The sequence below is a fragment of the Vicugna pacos genome, chromosome 14 (genome assembly GCF_048564905.1).
Source record: "Vicugna pacos chromosome 14, VicPac4, whole genome shotgun sequence".
NCBI classification, from domain to species: domain Eukaryota; kingdom Metazoa; phylum Chordata; class Mammalia; order Artiodactyla; family Camelidae; genus Vicugna; species Vicugna pacos.
The window spans coordinates 7,300,248-7,320,882 of record NC_133000.1 but is presented as its reverse complement, the minus strand read 5'-3'; the positions used below and the strand labels follow the sequence as shown (position 1 = coordinate 7,320,882).

The following is a 20,635-nucleotide window of genomic DNA, read 5'->3' as shown; positions in this document are numbered from 1 at the left end:
ATCAGCTGAGAGCCTTATGGGGGTTCCCTTGTAGTTCACTCTTTGCTTTTCTCTTGCTGCCTTTAGAATCATTTCTTTATCCTTGACTCTGGCCATCTTGATTATGATATGTCTTGGTGTGGGTCTATTTGGATTCTTCCTGTTTGGGACCCTCTGAGCTTCCTGTACTTGGATATCTGATTCCTTCTTTAAGTTTGGGAAGTTTTCAGTCATGATTTCTTCAAAAACCTTTTCAATCCCCTTTGATCCTTCTTCCCCTTCTGGGACCCCTATTATGCGAAGATTGGGACGCTTTATATTATCCCATAGGTCCCTTATGCTATTATCATTATTTTTTATTTGCTTATCTTGTAGTTCTTCTGAATGGGTGCTTTCTGTTGCCCTGTCTTCTAGATCACTAATTCGTTCCTCTGCATTAACTAGTCGACTTTGCACAGCTGTTAGATCATTCCTCATCTCTGTCATTGAGTTTTCCCATTTTGCTTGGCTCTTCTTTATAGCTTCAATTTCATTTTTGACATATTTTATTTCTCTAAGCATTGTCTCTTTTAATTCCTTCAGCAATTTGATCACTCCTTTTTTGAAATCTTGATCTAGTAGGCTATCGATGTCTATTTCATTGAGCTTTCTTTCAGGGGATTCCTCTTGTTCTTTTAATTGGGAAAGGTTTCTCTGCTTCTTCATCTTGCTCATACCTCTCTGGCAAAGTGGTTTATGAAGTATCAGTTGTCTATTTTGGATCTTAAGGATTTTATCTATCTAATGCCTATTTAGGAATAGAACTTAGGAAAAAAAAAAGAAAAAAAAGAGAAAAGAATAAGAGAGAAAGATTTTTAAAAGAAGGGAGAAAAGGGGTTTGAAAACAATGTATAATGAATAATAGAAGAACGGGTTGTAGCAGAGTATTAATCGGGTGGAGAAGTCCTTTTAAAACCTTAAAAAAAAAAAAAAGGGGGTGGGGAGATGAATATATGTGTTTGAAGCCTGTGTCTAATCAATAACAGGACATCAAAACCCAAGAGAAATAGAAATGAATTAAGAAGTAAAAATTAAAAGAGTAATTGAAAATAGAACAGGTAAAAACCGATTAAAACAAAACAAAACAGAAACAAAAACAGAAAACAAAAAAACAAAACAAAGCAAAACAAAAACAAAAAAACAAAACAACAACAAAAAAAGGGGGGTTGTCGGTGTTCTCCTGGAGTCTGTGTGCTTTTAATGTGAAGTCCTTCTGTCTTCGTCCTGTTTTGGAAGCTCAGCTTGTTTTCATAGGCCCTCCGTTGGCGCCCTCTTCTGTGCTGCTCCCAGCACCTGTAGGCAAGCAGATCGCGCCTCCTCCTAACACGGGGTCAGATGCAGCTCTCCTCTGCTGCGGGCGGGCGGGTCACTGCCCCTCTGGATGCCGCAGACAGATGTTGCAGACTGGCCAGGCAGGAGGGCGGGTCGTGCCCCTTCCCAGCACCTCAGTCAGGGGTTGTGTTCCTGCCGGACAGGCGGGTGGCCGCTCTCCCCCGCCTGCGCCGCCGGTAGCTCCGCTGCTCTGTGCGGCTGCGCGCTCTGCGCCGGCGCTCCGCCCTGGCCGGCGCTCCGCCCGGGTCGCGCTCCGCGTGTGGGCTCGGGGAAGACCCAGGGGCAGCCTCGTCCCTGCTCTGAGCCAAGACCCAGCTGCTTGTTTGTCTTTGTGGAGCAAGTTCTCTGGGGTACCAGAATGGAAGGGTCCTATCTGCCCAGGGCTGTAGGCCCGTCTCAGTCTGGCCCTTGAGGCTGCTAAGCCCTTCGGTGTGGACGCAGGTTTCGCCCCCGCCCCCGCCTGAGTGCTAAGCGCCGGAGAATATGGCGGCTCTGCCTGGGCCCCGCCCCTCTTCCCCTGAAAAGTTTCCGCGTGTTTTCAGAGATGGGGGTATGCACCCTTCCCCCGAGAGCATATCAACCTTGCTGTTTTATGGAGGGCCCAGGTTGTTCTGTCCTGTACACCCACAGCCCCGGCGCCCAGCCCCTTGCAGTCCCCCGGAGTTTCCTCCGTGCAGCCGCCCCCGTCCTCCGCCCAGATTATGCAGCCTGGCCCTGCCCGCTGCTGCCGGCCCGTGTCTCAGGTTGGGTGTCGGGGGGACGCTCTGTGCCCGTTTAACTTAGTTCTGTCAGACAAGGGCTGCTCTGTACAGATCCGAACCTCGGAGGCTCCCCCTCCGTCCCGCTGGCCTCTCAGTTAGAGAGGGGAGACCCAGCGAGCAAGCGCCAGTCCTCCTTTGCCGCTCCCTCCCCGCGGGACCCGTCCCGCGCTGCTTTGCCTTTTGTTCTTTCTTTTTTCCTTTTCTCCTACCAGATTTTTGGCGTCTTTATCTTTTGAAGAGGGTGATGATCTGTTGGGAGTTCCGCAGGTGCTCTGGTTGGCTGAGTGGGTCTGTAGATGTGGGTCTTGGTGTATTTGTGGGAGAGGGTGGCTTACAAGCGTCCTTCTACTCCGCCATCTTGCCCGGCCATAAGATTGTTTACTATGTCTGTGAGTCTTTATATTTTGTAAATGAGTTCATTAGTGTCCTTTTTTCCCCTTCTTTTTAGATTCCACATATGAGTGATATATGGAATTTTTCTTTCCCTTTCTGGCTGGCTTCACTTAGAATGATGATCTCCAGGTTCATTCATGTTGCTGCAAATGGCATTATTTTATTGTTTTTTTATTGCTGAGTAGTATTCCATTGTATAAATATACCACATCTTTATCCAGTCATCTGTCAATGGATATTTAGGTTGTTTCCATATCTTGGCTATTGTAAATAGTGCTGCTATGAACATTGGGGTGCATGTATCTTTTTAAATTAGAGTTCTCTCTGGATATATGCCCAGGAGTGGGATTACTGGGTCATATGGTAAGTGTATTTTTAGTTTTTTGAGGAATCTCCATACTGTTTCCCATAATTGCTGTACCAAACTGCATTCCCACCAGCAGTGTAGGAGGGTTCCCTTTTCTCCACACCCTCTCCAGCATTTATCATTTTTGGGCTTTTTAATGATGGCTATTCTGACTGATGTGAGGTGACATCTCATTGTAATTTTGATTTTCATTTGTCTGATAATTAGCGATATTGAGCATTTTTTCACGTGCCTTTTGGCCATTTGTATGTCTTCACTGGAGAATTGCTTGTTCAGGTCTTCTGCCCATTTTTGGATTGGGTTTTTTTTGTTGTTGTTACTAAGTTGTATGAGCTGTTTATATGTTCTGGAAATTAAACCTTTGTCAGTTGCATCATTTGCAAATATTTTCTCCCATTCTGTAGGTTGTCGTTTTGTTTTGCTTATGGTTTCCTTTGCTGTGCAAAAGCTTATAAGTTGAGTAGGTCCCATTTGTTAATTTTTGCTTTTATTTCTATTGCCTGGGTAGACTGTCCTAGGAGAATATTGCTAAGATTTATGTCAGAGAATGTTTTGCTTATGTTTTCTTCTAGGAGGTTTATCGTGTCTTGTCTTATATTCAAGTCTTTAAGCGATTTTGAGTTTATTTTTGTATATAGTGTGAGGGAGTGTTCCGACTTCATTGATTTACATGCTGCTATCCAGTTTTCCCAGCACCACTTGCTGAAGAGACTGTCTTTTCTCCAATGTATATCCTAGCCTCCTTCATTGAAGATTAATTGACCGTAGGTCTTTGGGTTTATTTCTGGACTCTATTCTGTCCCATAGATCCACATGTCTGTTTTTGTGCCAATATCACATTTTTTTTAATTAAAAATTACTTTTTTTATTGAAGTACATACAGTCAATTACAATGTGTCAATCTCTGGTGTATAGCAGAGTTTCCCAGTCATCCATATACATACATATATTTTCATATTTTTTTCCAATAAAAGTTATTACACTATATTGAACATAGTTTAATTACTGGTTTTTAAGTTGTACAAGTAAGCATTCCATGTACTTCAACAATCATCCTTAAGTTTTATTTGCTTATCTTGCTGTTTAGGGTCTAAAGACCTAAGATCTACTTCTCATTTTGAAAACTGCATCTGTCCAGACAGCCAATTTTATTTCATTTTTTTTTTAATTTCGGTTTTTATTGAAGTGTAGTTGATTTACAAAGTTAGTTTCAGGTGTACAGCAAAATGATTCAGTTATACATAGACATACACATAGACATACACATATTTTCAGATTCTTTTCCATTATGTTATTACAAGATATTGAATATAGTTCCCTATGCTGTACAATAGGTCCTTGTTGTTTATCTATTTTATATATAGTAATGTAAACACTTCCTCTTATCCCTGACGACCAGGTATTTCATTTTTTAAAAGTGGAGTATAGTCAGTTTACCGTGTTGTGTCACGGTGTTTCAGTCATACATGAATATACGTATATTTGTTTTTATATTCTTTTTCACCATAAGCTACTGCAAGATACCAAATATAGTTCCCTGTGCTATACTGTATACTTGTTTATCTCTTTTATATATACCAGTCAGTATCTGCAAATCTCGAACTCCCAATTTGTCCCTTCCCACCCCTTTCCCCCCTGGTAACCATAAGTTTGTTTTCTGTCTGTGAGTGTTTGTTTTGCAAATAAGTTCATTTGTCTTATTTTTAGATTCCACATATGAGTGATATCATATGGTATTTTTTTTTCCTCTTCCTTGCTTACTTCACTTAGAATGAGATTCTCCAGGGCCATCCATGTTGCTGCAAATGGCACTATGTTGTACACCTGAAACTAATATAATGTTGTATGTCAATTATACATTAATAAAAAAAAAAGAGGTGGGAAAGCTGAGGAGGGAGAACAAGATATGAAATTATCTCAGGTAGTAGGAATTTGGGACTACCAGGGAGCATAATTGTAATATAGGGTTGTCTGATAGCATCGAGAGCTCATTTTGAGATTTGGCACTCTTCAAGATATTCTTGGTTGCAGTTGTATTCTAGTAAGGTCACATTTCAGCAGTTCTAGTGCAGGTGTGGCAGGGTTTTAACTAGTTGAGTAAGACAGGGGTAAGATATTTGTGAATGTCAGCAAGGAAGTGATTATAATCCATGGAATTTAAACTTGTTTAGAAGAGGAGTGAAGCTTGGTTGTGGGTAGTGGAAAAAGCAGGCCAACAGATGTTATAATGGGAGAAGAACTGTTAAAATGGGTGGGCAGCTGGAGTAAGAGGGATCCAGAAGCCTTCCTGAATGGGATGCTGAAAGATGAGATGCTGAAGCTGGTACACTTATTGCTGTGGATAGGGTTTCAGTATAGCTGTGAAGTTGAATGGCCAAGGTGGGACGAAGGGAGCAAAGACCCCCCCCCCCAGAGGTAAGAATATTAAAACTGAGAGGAAAAGCATATTGTTTGGGTTATCCATGAGGATTTTGCAGTCTCTGAGAACAACATCAGAAGTTGGGGTGGAGAGAGAGGCCGTGAGCAATAAGCTGTAGTCTATTCAATGAATAAGGCACTGTGAGCAGGAGAGCTTTAGATCAGCAGTTCTCAGCCACAGCTGCAACTTAAACTCACAGGATGAACTTCATAAGTTACCATGGTGGGGCCCTACCCTGAGGGTTTGATTTTGGGGGTCTGGGGTGGGGCCTGGGCCTCAGAATGTTTTAAAAGCTTCCCTGATGATTCTAACAGGCTCCAAGTTTCACAGTCTCCCCTGTGGGTAATGGGGATAGTGATGGACTTGAGGAAGGAGGATGGTTAGTGCAGCTGGGCAGCATGAGTTCCAAGTCTCTGGGCTTCTTGAAATAGAAATAAGGAGAGAAGGGTTGGAAACCAAAGAGGTAGGCAAGAAGGAGTTTTATCAACTTCCTGGCCCAGGAACTCCTGGAAGTTGGTGGCAGGTGGCCAGAGTTGTTGGAACCAACAACTTGAGTTGGCACACAGTGTTACAGCAAGAGTTTGCTGTTAAAAGCAGGGTCGGGGCTAGAGGAGATGGTGACAGAGAAGGAAGCATCTGCCAGGAAACTGCTTTGTAAGTGGACCGCAGTGGACTCTAGCCACTCACTTCCTGTGACCTCAAAGACAAAACAAAGTAACAAATCAACGACAGACTTGGGGTTGAATCACCACACAAACAGCCAGCATGGAAAAATGATGCTGTGCACTTTGCTGTAGCATAAATTCCTCCTAATTCAATGACTTTCAAAGTGAAAGGGTTATAAAAATGCTGATTTGGTGGACCCTGGATTTACCTGAGCAAGTACTTATTTTTCACAAGCATCCTTCAGTGATTCTTAGTTTCGAGAACCACCAAGGCAGTGTTTCAATCTCGGCAGTGGATCAGAATCACCTGGGGAACTTTCAACAGCTCTGGAGTTGCACACTTCAGACCAATTAAGTCAATCTTTGGATGAGTAGAGTGGGTATTGGTGTTTTAAGTTCCCCATGTAATTTAACGTGCAACTAAGGTATCAAACTCATTGTACGACACTCTCTTACGGGAGGCAGGTGTGTATTGCTTTTCCCTCAGTGGCTTTACATACTATCTCCACGTTTTTAGACTTCTCAGTAGTGGACCCATAGATCCACCCATTTGCTCTCCATCTTGTCTTGGGTGTTTAATTAAGCATCTTAGTTAACATGTCTGAAAATTAAATCTTGATCTCCACTTCCCAAACTTGTACCTCCTCTTGGGAGATAGCAACTCCATTCGTTCAGTGGTTTGGGCCAGACTTTGGGGTCTCTCATATTCTGCCTATCGTCATCAAGTCCTGTATTTCAGAGCTCCACCTCTGAAATATTTCCAGAACAGACCCACTTCTCATCACCTCCGTGGCTACTACCCCAGCCCTGGCCACCATCACCTGTGACGACACTGTTGCCGTGGCCTTCTGTCTGGTCCTCGTGCTTCTGCTCTCTGGTGGTCTGTTCTGCACGTAGCAGCCAGATCCTTCCTCAACGATTTATTTTATTGTGGTAAAATATAGAGAACAGGAAATTTACCATCTAAGTACACAATTCAGCAGCATTAAGTACATTCACAATGTCATATAACCGTCACCACTATCTATTTCCAGAAATTTTTCATCATTCCAAATAGAATGCTCTTTGTCAAACACAGGTCAAAAGTCAAAGCCTGTCACTGCTCTGCTGCCCAACATCCAGTGGCTTTCCATGTCACCTGGTAAAGTCCCGAGTCCTTCCTGGCCCACACGGCCCTTTCGGCTGCCCTCTGACCACTCTCCTCCTCACTCGTTTCACTCTGGTCACTGGCTTCCCTGCTGGCCCTTCAACAGGGAGTCCCTGCTCCTGCTTCTGGATCTCTGCACCTGCCTTTCTCTTTTCTGGAACGCTCTTCCCCCAGAGATCCATGCTCTATACTCACTTGATTCATACCTCTGCTCAGATATCATCCTGTTAGGAAGGCTCCTCTGGCCCCCTTTCTCAAATAGCCCCACACCCATTACTGTCTATCCCTCGACACCACCTTTCATAGGCAGACAAGCACATCTCCCCTCCGAAAATGCAAGCTGCCTGCAAACAGGGATGGGTCTGTTTGGATCCATGCAGTATCCCGTGACACAGTGCCTAGCCCAGAGTAGGTACACAATAAATGTGTGCTGGATGAAGGAAAACACTCAGCTCACGGTAGGTATTCAAAAGTTAATCCTGAGTAACTGTATAAAAAACTTAAGAGAACCAGTTTAACAAGATATAATTAAGATGCTGCAAAATCACCCACAGACACTAATGTTTATGTTACTCCTCAGGCAGGTATTTGGAAGCAGGTGTAAGCTATTGACATAAACAGCCTGGAGGTACCCTTATGTCTGTAATTCTACAATTCACTGAAAAGAGTAGCATTAGGAATTGGAACCTGAAGAGCCTTAAGACCTGACTCTGCACGTTTGTGTGCACGTGTGGGCATGTGTAACCCTAACAGAAGCATCTTTATTTCACAGCTGTACTAACATATTAACAGTCTCACCTGTTGGTGAGAATGAGACATTGACATGCCAAGGTGCTTTTTCCGAAATACTGGATTTGGACACTGCAGTTTTAATCAAGTTATGTTTAAGTTGCAGTGCACATATCTGAATTGCTTTTTTTATGCCAGTGGATAAAGTGTGTCACGTGTTGGGGCTAGAAAGCGTCTGTTAGATATCTGCCCTCTCCTCTGGGTGGATATCTCTACCCACCCTCCCCGTTCTCCCACACATCCCCAGGGAAGTGAAAATTGATGCTTCAGTAACAGAGGCACAACACAATATCCAAGGAGGTTTAACTGTGGATCTACAGTCATTGCTGCGCTCAGTTGGGGTAGGTCTGCAGCTTTAAAGGATCTTTCTTGTACACTCAAGGGAGAGTAGGTGAAGAAATAGAGGAAAAGAAATCTTTCACATTAATCTATTTTTTAAAAAACAAAACAAAAACCTCCACTAATTCTCATGACTACAGATTATAAGATATTATTGAAATCCCCCTTTTAATTGTATTTTATTATATTTTAAGCTTTAAAAATATCTTTATTCTGAAGAATTTTCCTTTTCTCTCTTGATATTCTAAAGTGAAAGAGATTATCTTCCAATAAAAATGAAAATGAGATATTCCTCCACATGACATAGCTGAGTATTTTTTTTTTAAATTGAGGCACAATTAGCAATGTTGTGTCAATTTCTGATGTATGGCACAATGCTTCAGTCATACATGAATATACATATTCATTTTCACTTTCTTTTTCACTGTAAGCTATTACAAGATATTGAATATAGTTCCCTGTGCTATACAGTATAAACTTTTCTTTTATATATATTAGTCAGTATCTGCAAATCTCAAACTCCCAGTTTATCTCTTCCCACTTCCCACCCTCCTGGTAACCACAGATCTGTATTCTATGTCTGTGAGTCTGATTCTGCTTTATACATAAATTCATTGTCTTTTTCTTCTTTAGTTTCCACATATGAGTGATATCATATGGTATTTTTCTTTCTTTCTGGCTTACTTCACTTAGAATGACTTTCTCCAGGGCCATCCAGGTTTCTGCAAATGGCATTATTTTATCATTTTTTATGGATGAGTAGTTTTCCATTGTATAAATATACCACTTCTTCTTTATCCAGTCATCTGTCTATGGACATTTAGGTTGTTTCCATGTCTTGACCATTGTAAACAGTGCTGCTATGAACATTGGGGTGCAGGTGTCTTTTTGAATTAAGGTTCCCTCTGGATATATGCCCAGGAGTGGGATTGCTGGGTCATATGGTAAGTCTGTTTTTAGTCGTTTGAGAAATCTCGATACTGTTTTCCACAATGGCTGCACCAAATTGCATTCCCACTAGCAGTGTAGGAGGGTTCCCTTTTCTCCACACCCTCTCCAGCATTTATCATTTGTGGACTTTTGAATGATGGCCATTCTGACTGGTGTGAGGTGATACCTCATTGTAGTTTTGATTTGCATTTCTCTGATAATTACTGATATTGAGCATGTTTTCATGTGCCTATTGGTCATTCATATGCCTTCTTTGGAGAATTGCTTGTTTAGGTCTTCTGCCCATTTTTGGATTGGGTGGCTTTTTTGTTTTTTGTTAAGTTGTATGAACTGTTTATGTATTCTGGAAATCAAACCCTTGCCAGTCTCATCTTTTGCAAATATTTTCTCCCATTCCGTAGATTGTCATTTTGTTTTACTTATGGTTTCCTTTGCTGTGCAAAAGCTTGTAAGTTTATTTAGGTCTCAATTGTTTATTTTTGCTTTTATTTCTATTGCTTGGGTAGACTGCTCTCGGACAATGTTGCTAAGATGTATGTGAGATAATGTCTTGCAATAATTTTTTTTCTAGTAGATTTATTGTGTCTTATGTTTAAGCCTTTGATCTATTTTGAGTTTATTTTTGTGTATGGTGTAAGGGAGTGTTCTAGCTTCATTGTTTCACATGCTGCTGTCCAGTTTTCCCAACACCATTTACTGTAGAGACTGTCTTTATTCCATTGTATATTCTTGCCTCCTTTGTTGAAGATTAGTTGACCAAAATTTTGTGGGTTCATTTCTGGGCTCTCTGTTCTGTTCCATTGGTCTATATGTCTGTTTTTTTTTACCAATACCATGCTGTCTTGATGACTGTAGCTCTATAGTATTGTCTGAAGTCTGGGAGAGTTATTCCTCCAGCCTCTTTCTTTCTGTTGAGTAATGCTTTGGCATTCTAGGTCTTTGATGGTTCCATGTAAATTTTATTATGATTTGTTCCAGTTCTGTGAAATATGTCCTGGGTAATTTGATAGGGATTGCATTAAATCTATAGATTGCCTTGGGCAGTGTGACTATTTTAACAATATTAATTCTTCCAATCCAGAAGTATGGGATGTATTTCCATTTTTTTAAGTCTTCTTTAATTTCCTTCTACAGTGGGTTATAGTTTTCCATGTATAAGTCTTTCACCTCCTTGGTTAGATTTATTCCTAGGTATTTTATTACTTTGGGTGCTATTTTAAAGGGGATTGTTTCTTTACTTTCTTTTTCTGTTGATTCATCGTTAGTGTAAAGAAATGCAACTGACTTTTGTACATTAATCTTGTAACCTGCTACCTTGCTGAATTCTTTGATCAGCTCTAGTAGTTTTTGTGTGGACCTTTTAGGGTTTTCTATATATAGTAACATGTTGTCGGCATATAGTGGCACTTTTACCTCTTCTTTTCCAATTTGGAACCCTTTTATTTCTCTCTCTTGCCTGAATGCTGTGGCTAGGACTTGCAAGTCTATGTTGAATAGGAGCGGTGATAGTGGGCATCCTTGTCTTGTCCCAGATTTTAGTGCGAAGCTTTTGAGTTTTTCACCATTGAGTACTATGCTGGCTGTAGGTTTGTCATACATAGCTTTTATTATGTTGAGATATGTTCCCTCTATACCCACTTTGGTGAGAGTTTTTATCATAAATAGGTGTTGTTTTTCTCTTTTTTAAAAAACTCTATTTCTTTCTTTCCTGATCTTTATTATTTCCTTCCTTCTGCTGATTTTTGGTTTTGTTTGCTGCTCTTCTTCTAATTCTTTTATCAGGTAGTTTAGATTATTTATTTGAGATTGTTCTTTTTTGATGAAGGCCTCTATCACTAAACTTCCCTCTTAGGACTGCTTTTGCTGCATCCCATAGATTTTGTGTGGTGGTTTTTTCATTGTCATTTGTCTCAAATTATTTTTTAATTTCTTCTTTGATTTCATCATTGACCCATTGGTTTTTTAGTAGCATGTTGTTTAATATCCATGCTGTCATTCGTTGTTTTTCTGTAGTTGATTTCTAGTTTCATGGCATTGTGATCAGAAAAAATGCTTGAAATAATTTCTATCCTCTTAAATTTGTTGAGGCTTCTTTTGTGCCCAAACATGATCTACCCTAGAAAATGTTACACGTTCACAAAAAGAATATATGTTCTATTTTTAGGGGATGTAATGTTCTGAAAATATCAACCAAGTCTAATTGTTCTATTGTATCATTTAATTTCTCTGTTGCTTTATTAATTTTCTGTGTGGAAGATCTTTCCAGTGATGTTAATGGGGTGTTAAAATCTTCTACTATGATTGTGTTCCCATCAGTTTCTCCATTTATATCTGTTAGTATTTGCTTTATGTATTTAGGTACTTCCATATTGGGTGCATATGTGTTAATGGTTGTAATATCCTCATCTTGTATTGCTCCTTTAATCATTACATAATGTCCTTCTTTATCTTTCTCTTTGGCCTTTGTTTTAAAGTCTATTTTGTCTGAGATCAGTATTGCTACTCCTGCTTTCTTGTCATTTCCATTTCCATGAAATATCTTTTTCCATCCTCTCACTCTCACCTGTATGTCTTTCTCCCTAAAGTGGGTCTCTTGTATGCAGCATATTGTAGGTTCTTGTTTTATTATCCAGTCTGCCATTCTGTGTCTTTTGATTGGAGTATTTAGTCTACTGACATTTATGGTAATTATTGAACATGTGTGTTTATTGCCATTTTGAACTTAGTTTTGCAGTTGATTTGTTTGGTATTTCCTCTTTTTTCCTTTTTCTTTTTGTGGTTTGATAATTTTCCTTTGTATTGTCTTGGTTTCTTTTTAGTTTTTGTGACTCTATTGTAATCTTTTGGCTTGTGGTTACCTTATTTTATATGTATACTAACCCATTACTATATCTGTTTGTTTTAAACAGTAATATAAGCTCAAACCCATCCTATTAAGAACAAAAAAAGAAAATGAAAAAGAAGAAAACTGTATTTTCTTGCTCCCCTCTCCCACTCTTAATGATTTAAATGCCATCTTTTACAATTTCATGTTTATTCTGTTGTAATTCATTATTGTTATCGCCTTCCAATTATGGTTTTCTCCTTTCTGTAGCATCCTGCTTCTTTTCTATGTAGAGTAGATTTTTCAATATATCTTTTAGCATAGGTTTAGTGTTGCTGAATTCTTTTAGTTTTTGCTTGCCTGTGAAGTTCTTTATCTCTCCTTCTATTCTAAAGGATAGCTTTGCTGGATAAAGTATCATAGGTTGCATCTTCTTCTCATTCAAGGCTTTAAATATATCTTGCCACTCCCTTCTGGCCTGCAGTGTTCATGTAGAGAAATGAACTGAAAGCCTTATGGGGGTTCCCTGGTAACTCTTTGTTTTTCTCTTGCTAACTTTAGAATTATTTCTTTATTCCTAACCCTGGCCATTCTGATTACAATATGTCTTGGTGTGGGTCTGTTTGAGTTCTTGTTTGGGACCCTCTGTGCTTCCTGTACTTGGTGTCTGTTTCCTTCTTTAGGTTTTGGAAGTTTTCAATCATGGCTTCTTCAAATACCTTTTCAATCCCCTTTGCTCTTTCTTCTCCTTCTGGGACCCCTATTATGCAGAGGTTGGTTGCTTTATAGTATCCCATAGATCCCTTTTATTGTTTTCATTTGTTTTTCTTTCAGCTGTTCTGATTGGGTGATTTCTGTTATCCTGTCTTCTAAGTCACTCATTCGTTCCTCTGCATTATCTAGCCTACTTTTTACAGACTTTAGCTCAGCTCTCCTCTCAGCAAATAAGTTTTCCAATTTTAATTGGCTCCTTTTTATAGTTTCAGTTTCCTTTTTGACATATTCTGTCTCTATTCAGTCTCTTTTAGTTCCTTCAGTACTTTGATCACTCCTTTTTTGAAATCATGATCTAGTAGACTATTAAGGTCTATTTCATTGATTGTTCTTTCAGGGGATTTCTCTTTTTCTTTTAATTGGGATTGGTTCCTCTGCTTCTTCATTTTACTTATATCTCTCTGGCCCTATGGATTATGGAATATCAGTTATCTACTGTGGTCCTGAAAGGGTTTATTTATTTATTTGTTTATTTATCTAAAGTGGATGTGGAAATAAAACTAAAAAAAAAAGTTTAAAAGAAGAAAAAAAGATTTGAAAACAGGGTATAATCAATCAGAGAAGAACAAAATGAGGAGAAATAAAAATCAAGTTAAGACAAATTAAAAGAAAAATTTTAAAGAAGAAAAACTATTTGAAAGCAGTATAATAAATAACAACAAAACAAAGAGTAATTAAAATCAAATTGAGACAAATTTTTTAAAAAATAAAAAGTTTAAAGAAAATTTTGAAAGGGATTAAAAAATTAAAAATTAAAAAAATTAAAAAAGGAAAAGAAACAAAAGTGGGTATTTTCCTGTGGAGACTGTGTGCTCTTAATAATTTTGTCGAGAGGTCCTTCTTAAGTATGGGTGGTTGCCAAGTCTTCCTTCCGTGCCTTTTGCCTGTTATCCCTTTGGTTAGGCGTGTGACCTTTGGTAGTGAGAGCCTGCCTGGCTACTGATCAGGGCCTCCTTTTTGTTCTGTGGTTGTCACCGCTCCTGCCCTTGCCCTTGCCCTGCTGTGCGAACTCCACTCACTGGTTCCAGAGGCCCTCAGGTTTCACCCCATTCAGTGCCACTCCCTGTGCCACGTGGGGTCTGCGCTGGGTAGGCAGGCTTGGAGAAGAGGGTGGTAGCAGCCCTCGCCCCTGCTCTGTGCCAGAACTCTGCTCCTTGTTCGTTTGTCTTAGAGGCATGAGTTCACAACATTCCCCTCTGCCTGGGGCTGTAAAGAAATGTCAGTCTCATCTATGAGGTTGTGGAACCCGTAGGTAAGGATTCAGGCTTCCACCCTGCCTCCGCCTGGGCACCCACAACTGAGAATGTGGTGGCTGTGGCTGAGCCTCGCCTCTCTTTTGCAGTGATGGTGCTGCGGGTCTGTGGGGACAAAGGCTATGGTGCTCCTCCCCCCAGGGCACACCAGCAGTTTTTGCTCTTTTTTTTTTTTTTGTATTTTATGGGGGCCCAGGCTATTCTGATCTGTCTACCCTCCCAGCAATGGCACACAGCACACTGCAGTCCCCCAAGGTTGCCTCTGCAGTCGGCCCGGCTTGGGCAGCCTGTCCAGTCCCACCCCTACTGATTCAAGTCTAGGGTTGGGGGTCACAGGGACCCTTTGTGCCCGTTTAACTTGGTTCTGTCAGTCAAGGGCTATTCAGTACAGATTGGAGCCTTGGAGGTTCCTCTTCCGTCCCACTGACCTCTCTGTTGGAGAGGGGGAGATCCCAGTGTACGAGCGCTATTCCTCCTTTGCCTCTCCCTCCCCGTGGGACTGGTCCTGCACTATTTTGCTTTTTCCTTTTTTTCCTTTTCTCCTACTAGATTGCGTATTTTGTCTTTTGAAGAAGGCGATGTTCTGCCGAAGTTCAGCAGGTGTTCTGATTGGATGGGTGGGTCTGTGGATGTCAGTCTTCATGTATTCGTGGGAGAGGGTGAGCTATGAGCATCCTTCTACTCCACTATCATGGCCCTCTCCAGCTGAGTATTTTTAAAGCACCTTTGGACAGTATGAGCTATGGCATGAAATCCTCCCCTACTGTTCTTTTTTTTTTTTTTTTTAAGAGTACGCCGTTACAGTGATTCTTTGCTGGGTTAGAGGCCATTGTGGAAAGTTAAGTCATGATTGGTTAGTCCTTTCTACTGTGGGTCCCAGCAGAACTCTGAGAGTTGGCTAGGGTTGGTAGTATTTAATGAGATTTTGTTTCAGAGAGCTCGTGATTCAGTTTTTTTTCTTAAATTTGTGGCAAATCAGTTTTCAGCTAAGTTGAAAAAAATAAATCACCAGCAGAATGTGTTGACAGCAATCTCCAGAAAGTCATTGAAGTCAGTTAATAGTTGTATCTATTGTAACATTAAAAAACACTCTTGGGTCAGACTCTGTTGTAGGATCCTTCTAGAAAATTACCATTTATGATTTGGTTGTATGTTAGGAAAGCAAGTTATATTTGTTAGTCTAAGAACTGTGAGTAAGGAGCCAGTAGAAATTAGATGGTTGTGTGTCTCCATGCCCCTATTTTTCGAGTGGGGTGAGGGATAGATGGGTGTCGGTGAGAGAATTAAAACTCCTCCTACTTCTTCCTGCTCATTCTGGGTCTTTTTCAAAATTGTAAGGATGACAACCTCATGATAGGCTGTGGATAGTCAGAGCTCTGGTTCTTTGCTGACTGCTCCATGAAAGATGGTTGAAAGTCACCATCTTTGGTGTCCACTTCCAAAGAGGTTCTAGAGTCTTCCTGCTTCCCAGGGTCACTGTGCTAGCAAGCCCCAGTGGTGGCATTCACGGAATAGGCATGAGCGTGGCACCGTTTGGGGCTGTCACTGTGGTGACCCACATGCAAAACCATAAATGTGTCAAAGGCAGAAATCTTCATTAACCAGAAACAAAACCCATGGTCAATATGTATTTTTTCTTTTTTAGTCTAAAGGAAGTTCTGAACAGAATATCAACCAAGATTACATCACAAAAACTTTAACTGTATTTACAGAGTGAATAAGTTACATAGATAAACTTTGACTATGTTTCTGAATATGTGCAACAGCTTTACATGCACGTAGCTAACACGGGACAGCATTAAGTTTAAGGAGAAAACTTAAGGGTGGCCCTTTACATTTATATTACAAATAAAATGACATTTCTTAAGAAACAAAGTGACAACTCATATTTTACCTTTATGATTCTACTTCCGATTATCCAAATGGATACTAAAATATGCATGCGTGACAGGTGGAAAGACTTGGAATTTAGAGTGTAAATATCTTTAACTTTTTTCTACAAAATGGCAAAGTTGGTTAAAATTAACACTCATTCTCCTATAGTATAAATATGCTCATAAAAGCAACCTTCTAGTAAAAAGCAGCCAGGATCCTTAAAAAAAAGGGTCTGTGTGGACCATTTTTGGTGTGAGGGTCCTAATCACAGACCCCTGCAGAGAGATCCAGGGCTTTCAGAGACAGTAGCCTAGCAACATAAGAAAGGTACTTCATAGCAGCTCCTTTTAGATACAGTAATTGTATTCAAATTTCAGTGTACATTAAATTTGTCCATTTACAATTCCCTTTTCACACATACAGGCTGTCAGCTTTTGACCGTTATACAGTTTTCAGTGGCCAGCTTCATTCTGCCTGCCCCTTCCTCAATTCACCCAGAAAAAAAAAGAAAAAGAAAAAGAAAGGGAAAGAATGTACAAGTTGCAGAATATAAAATACTTTTTAGTGAAGAAAACATTGCACTTCTGCCAATCTAAAACTGTTTCTAGAAAGGAAGGTATTGTTCAGAGCAGTCGGCTTTGGTATGCAGTGGACGTCACGTCTTCAGTAGTGAGTTGCGTTTGCTCAGTAAAATGGTGACACGTGTGTGCTGCACAGCGTGACGGCTGGAGCCTGTCCCAGGACGGCCTGTGCTGCCTTGGTTCTGATAGCATTGCTACACGTGGGAAGTCCTGCCGTCCTCTTTAGAGAAAGTCCTGCAGGTAACAAGAGGGAGAACAGTCTGACCAAGCCTTCTGAAGGCTGAGAAGACACTGAACGAGGTCACCCCAGCGCGGCAGCACCCCCAGCCTGGCGCCCACGGGGGCCGGGAGGCTCCTGTCAGAGACTAGTGCCGGAAACGCTGGAGTCTGGGAGGAAAGCAGTGAGGACCCGGTAGCTCTGGGCCCTGCGGATCATGTCTCGGATCTCCATGTTCAGCTCCATCAGCTTGGTGCAGATTTCCGTCAGGCTCTGGTTAGACCCCACCAGGGCATAAGTGCCTGTTTGTCCTAGAGTTTGATGACGGAAGTAAATATTCAGTAGTGTCTGGACCTCGTCGTCAGAGCTGCTTCCAAAGATGTCATTGGGCCACAGACTTCTGCAGTCAGGAAAGAGAAGCAGAGATGAGAGGCACTATTGGTCACAAGGTTGACAAGTTAAGAGTCTTTATTAGTGTAAGAAAATTACTTTTAATAAAAGCTTTTATTGAGGTGTAATTCACATACAATTCAACTGTCTAAAGCATACAATTCTGTGGCTTTTTAAGTATAATCAGAGTTGTGCAAACATCACTGTAATCAGTTTTAGAATACTGAATATTATTAGATTTGATAAAAATACCTAAAATATAAAAATATAAGAATGAAATCTGATAATCTTTAAAACATTTATTTGCTATAGCATTCTGGTTCCAATGAATGTGAATACACTATCATAATGTAGAGGGGAAAACCCAAAGAGGTACATTCAAATAATTAGTTTTAAAATTATGGTGGTGTACACTTGGAAGTGTTTCAACATTTTAAGGATAACAAATGAACATAACCAACACCAATACTGTAAGCGCTAAGTTCTGAATTCTGATGTTTCTCGCATGGTGATGGTAGAGGCCTAGACTTTCCTTCCACAACAGGGCAGCTATTAAGCACACATTTCCTTTAACCATCTCTAAATAGAAACAGTAGAGTTACCTGCATTCCCTGATTTGCCGTAAAGCCTTGCCAAGTTCGTTGTTCTTCAAGCACTCGAGCATGGACTGGATGGCTGCTTCGGTGGACGTGAAGGTTGGCTCAGACCACGCCCCCTCTATGTAGAGAGGGTCAGCAGCGATGGCTGCAGTGGCCTCCTTCAGGTTTTTCTTTAGGTCACTCAGTTCCCTGGACATATTTAGCAGCTGTTTAAAAAAAATGTTATTTTTCCTGTGTTTAGTTGCAGGCTGGATTTTATATCCCCCAAGGGAAAAAAATGACTATAAGAGATCTAGTTAATCATGAGCTTAATATCTTGGTAAACTAAAAGGACAAATGAAAGTACTGCATGGTGTATGTAGCGTTCTGGGGCCGCAGGCACGGAGTAACTATGTATCAGCAGCTGGGATGCTCTCCTCATATAAAAGATAGTCTCTTTAAAATGGTTTCTATTTAGATAGAAGGGCACACGTAGAAGTAAAATGCACAAGAAAACAGGCTTGGGAGTTGGGCAGAGCTGAGTTCAGGTGGCAGTTCTGCACTGTTGACTATGGCATAGTCAAGGAAACAGACTTTTATGTGCCTCAGTTTTTGCATCTGTGAGACAGAAGGGATTATCCACCTCACAAAGTTATTTTAAAGATTAAACAAATAGTTTGGCACCTAAGTGCTCAGTACATGTAATCAAGAACACGGAACCTGTGTGAACAATAAATCTGACTAATCTTTACCTATGGCATAGAAATAGACATAATTTTAAGGGAGAGAAGGAAAAATCTCAATGTAATGTTAGTATTCATATTACAGAGGTAAAAGACGTTTTCCCTCAGAATTACTGGAACCCAAAGATCCAGAGTTGCTAGAAAGTAAATGGTGAGGGAGCACCTCTGTGACTCCTTAGGGCCCCCAAAGTGTACCGTGGAAGACGACTGTTGTGCAGTTTGACCCTAAGAGCATTAAAAAAAAAACAAAACCTGATGTGAATTTAAAGGTTTTTTTTCCCCTTTCACTTTGTAATGCAAGCTGAGAATGCCCATTTTCTTTAGGAAGTTGCTTTAGCCAACATCTTCATCTTCATTCCCAGCTTGTTGTACAAGCTATAGAACTGAGCCCTCAAGGACTATCCGCCTTCACACAGATGCCTGTAGATACAACGATCTATTCCGGAACTAGGTGTAAAATTTAATGAGGCGATTCTTTCCTATAAGTTATTAGAGTATTCTAGGTATACAATTTTTAAGTTTGAAAAAGTGAATTTATTTTAAATCTAGGCAAGTTTTAAATACTGTATGCGTGTGTATAGTATTTAAAACTTCTCTAGATTTAAAATAAAGGAGAAACTCACTTTAAATTTATTAGATTTAAAATAATTGCATACGTATATAGACACACAGTATATAGCATGTAATTTACTACTCTGGAGTGACGCTTGAATGACTTTTTCAGTGTGGAAAGTGACATGTGAGTTGCACTTGTATGTCCTCTGTTTTTTGAGCAAAGATGGACTCTGAGGACCCTGTTCATATTTGCTGGGACAGTAAGAGTACAGTCTTGATAGTGGGGCAGATAGCAGTCATCATGGCTTTTATCTGATAACTTGTGGTCTGTGAAGAGCTCTTTGTAAAGCAAGCTGTCTTCTCCTCTTCCCTTGAAATTAGGCATTTGTGGAAGCACAGCTGACCCTTGAACAACGTGCGGTTAGGGTGCCGTATAACTTTGGACTCCCCCAGAACTTTACTAATAGCCTACTGTTGACTAGAAGCCTTATCAATAACATAAACAGCCGATGAACATATATTTTTATGTGTTGTACGTACATCTACGTATTTTAGGTATTCATGACATAACTTCTCAGTTTTTCATTATTTCTAGGCTTATGCAGTTTATGAGTTTTTTCAAATTGTCACAAATCTCTAAAAAGATTTCCCATATATTTAAAAAAAAAACCTCATTAAAGTGGACCCGCTAAGTTTAAACTCGTGCTGTTCAAGGGTCAGCTGTACACTTTCTTTTTTTTTCCAAGCTGAGTGGTAAACGTGGTAACATGGTTGTCATTCTGTCTCCTCCTCCTCTATCAAGACGCAAGATTTCCTGGGCTCCATCCTCACCCTGCTGTTCAGGGTGGGACTGTTTCATGGACTCATGGCTGTTCCCTGACAGTTACCACATCTGCACCTTCAGCTGCAGGTCCTCGTATTTAACTACCTGCAAGATGCCGTCACACCTGTGTGGTCTTGCAGGCAGACCCGGTCACTGACCAGCAGCGGGGAGGCTTGACCGATGGGACGTACAGTCGCCTCGGCCCTCCTGCTCTCTCCCTGTCTCTGCTGTGGCTCCGTCGGTCAGTCACCTAGTTCATCTGAGATGGAACCTAGAATTGTCCTCGACTCCTCCCTCTCCCTCAGCCCCCACCCAACCGTTATCATTGACCTTTTGTCGTAAAATAGTTCCCACATTTCCTCCCTCTTCTCATACAAAACACTTTGGTCCTAATTCAGACTCTCTTCTCCATCTGAGCTATTTCAGCAGCCTCGTAACTGGTCTCTTGTCTCCAACCTGCTTGTCATCAAGTCCACCCTCCACCTCCTTGCTGTAAAGATCTAACTAAAATACTCCCAGGCAAATGTCTTCCATGATCTCATCCTCACTTATCTCTTCCGCCTCACTCCGTTTGCTCCTTGTAGTCTAGCAGCATTAAACTGCCTGCTCTGTAGTTCCTTCCTCTTTCTTACTACGCTGTTTGCTCTTATTGGAATGTTGCTTCTCAGCTCCCACTTTGTCTAACTCCAACTCATCCTGTAAGAAGTGGCTCTGCTGTGATTTCCCCCTGAAAGGCTCCTCTTTCAGCCTCCCGGCCTCCAGGTGAACCAGGCAGTCACCCTCTGCGCTTCCGTAGTTTCCAATGTACACCTACTACACTGCAGTGGTATTTCTTCCAGGT

General features: G+C 40.8%; 2 protein-coding genes across 11 annotated transcripts in view; one reads left to right on the top strand and one right to left on the bottom strand.

The window, feature by feature from the left end:
- ZAR1L (zygote arrest 1 like) overlaps window positions 1-20,635 on the top strand; it is a 48,486-nt gene that overhangs the window by 16,287 nt on the left and 11,564 nt on the right. The gene's annotated exons all lie outside the window — the stretch shown is intronic.
- Window positions 14,803-20,635, bottom strand: part of FRY (FRY microtubule binding protein) — a 364,076-nt gene continuing 358,243 nt past the window's right edge. For 3 of the 4 annotated variants that reach the window (XM_072976088.1, XM_072976089.1, XM_072976086.1), the window contains 2 exons: window positions 17,698-17,900; window positions 15,657-17,105 (listed from right to left, as the gene is read on the bottom strand). In XM_072976088.1, the coding sequence (XP_072832189.1) occupies window positions 16,847-17,105; window positions 17,698-17,900 (462 nt within the window). In that variant the 3' untranslated portion in view covers window positions 15,657-16,846. Of the gene's footprint in view, window positions 17,106-17,697; window positions 17,901-20,635 lie in introns of all 4 variants that reach the window. The other variant, XM_072976087.1, reaches the window with a different exon arrangement.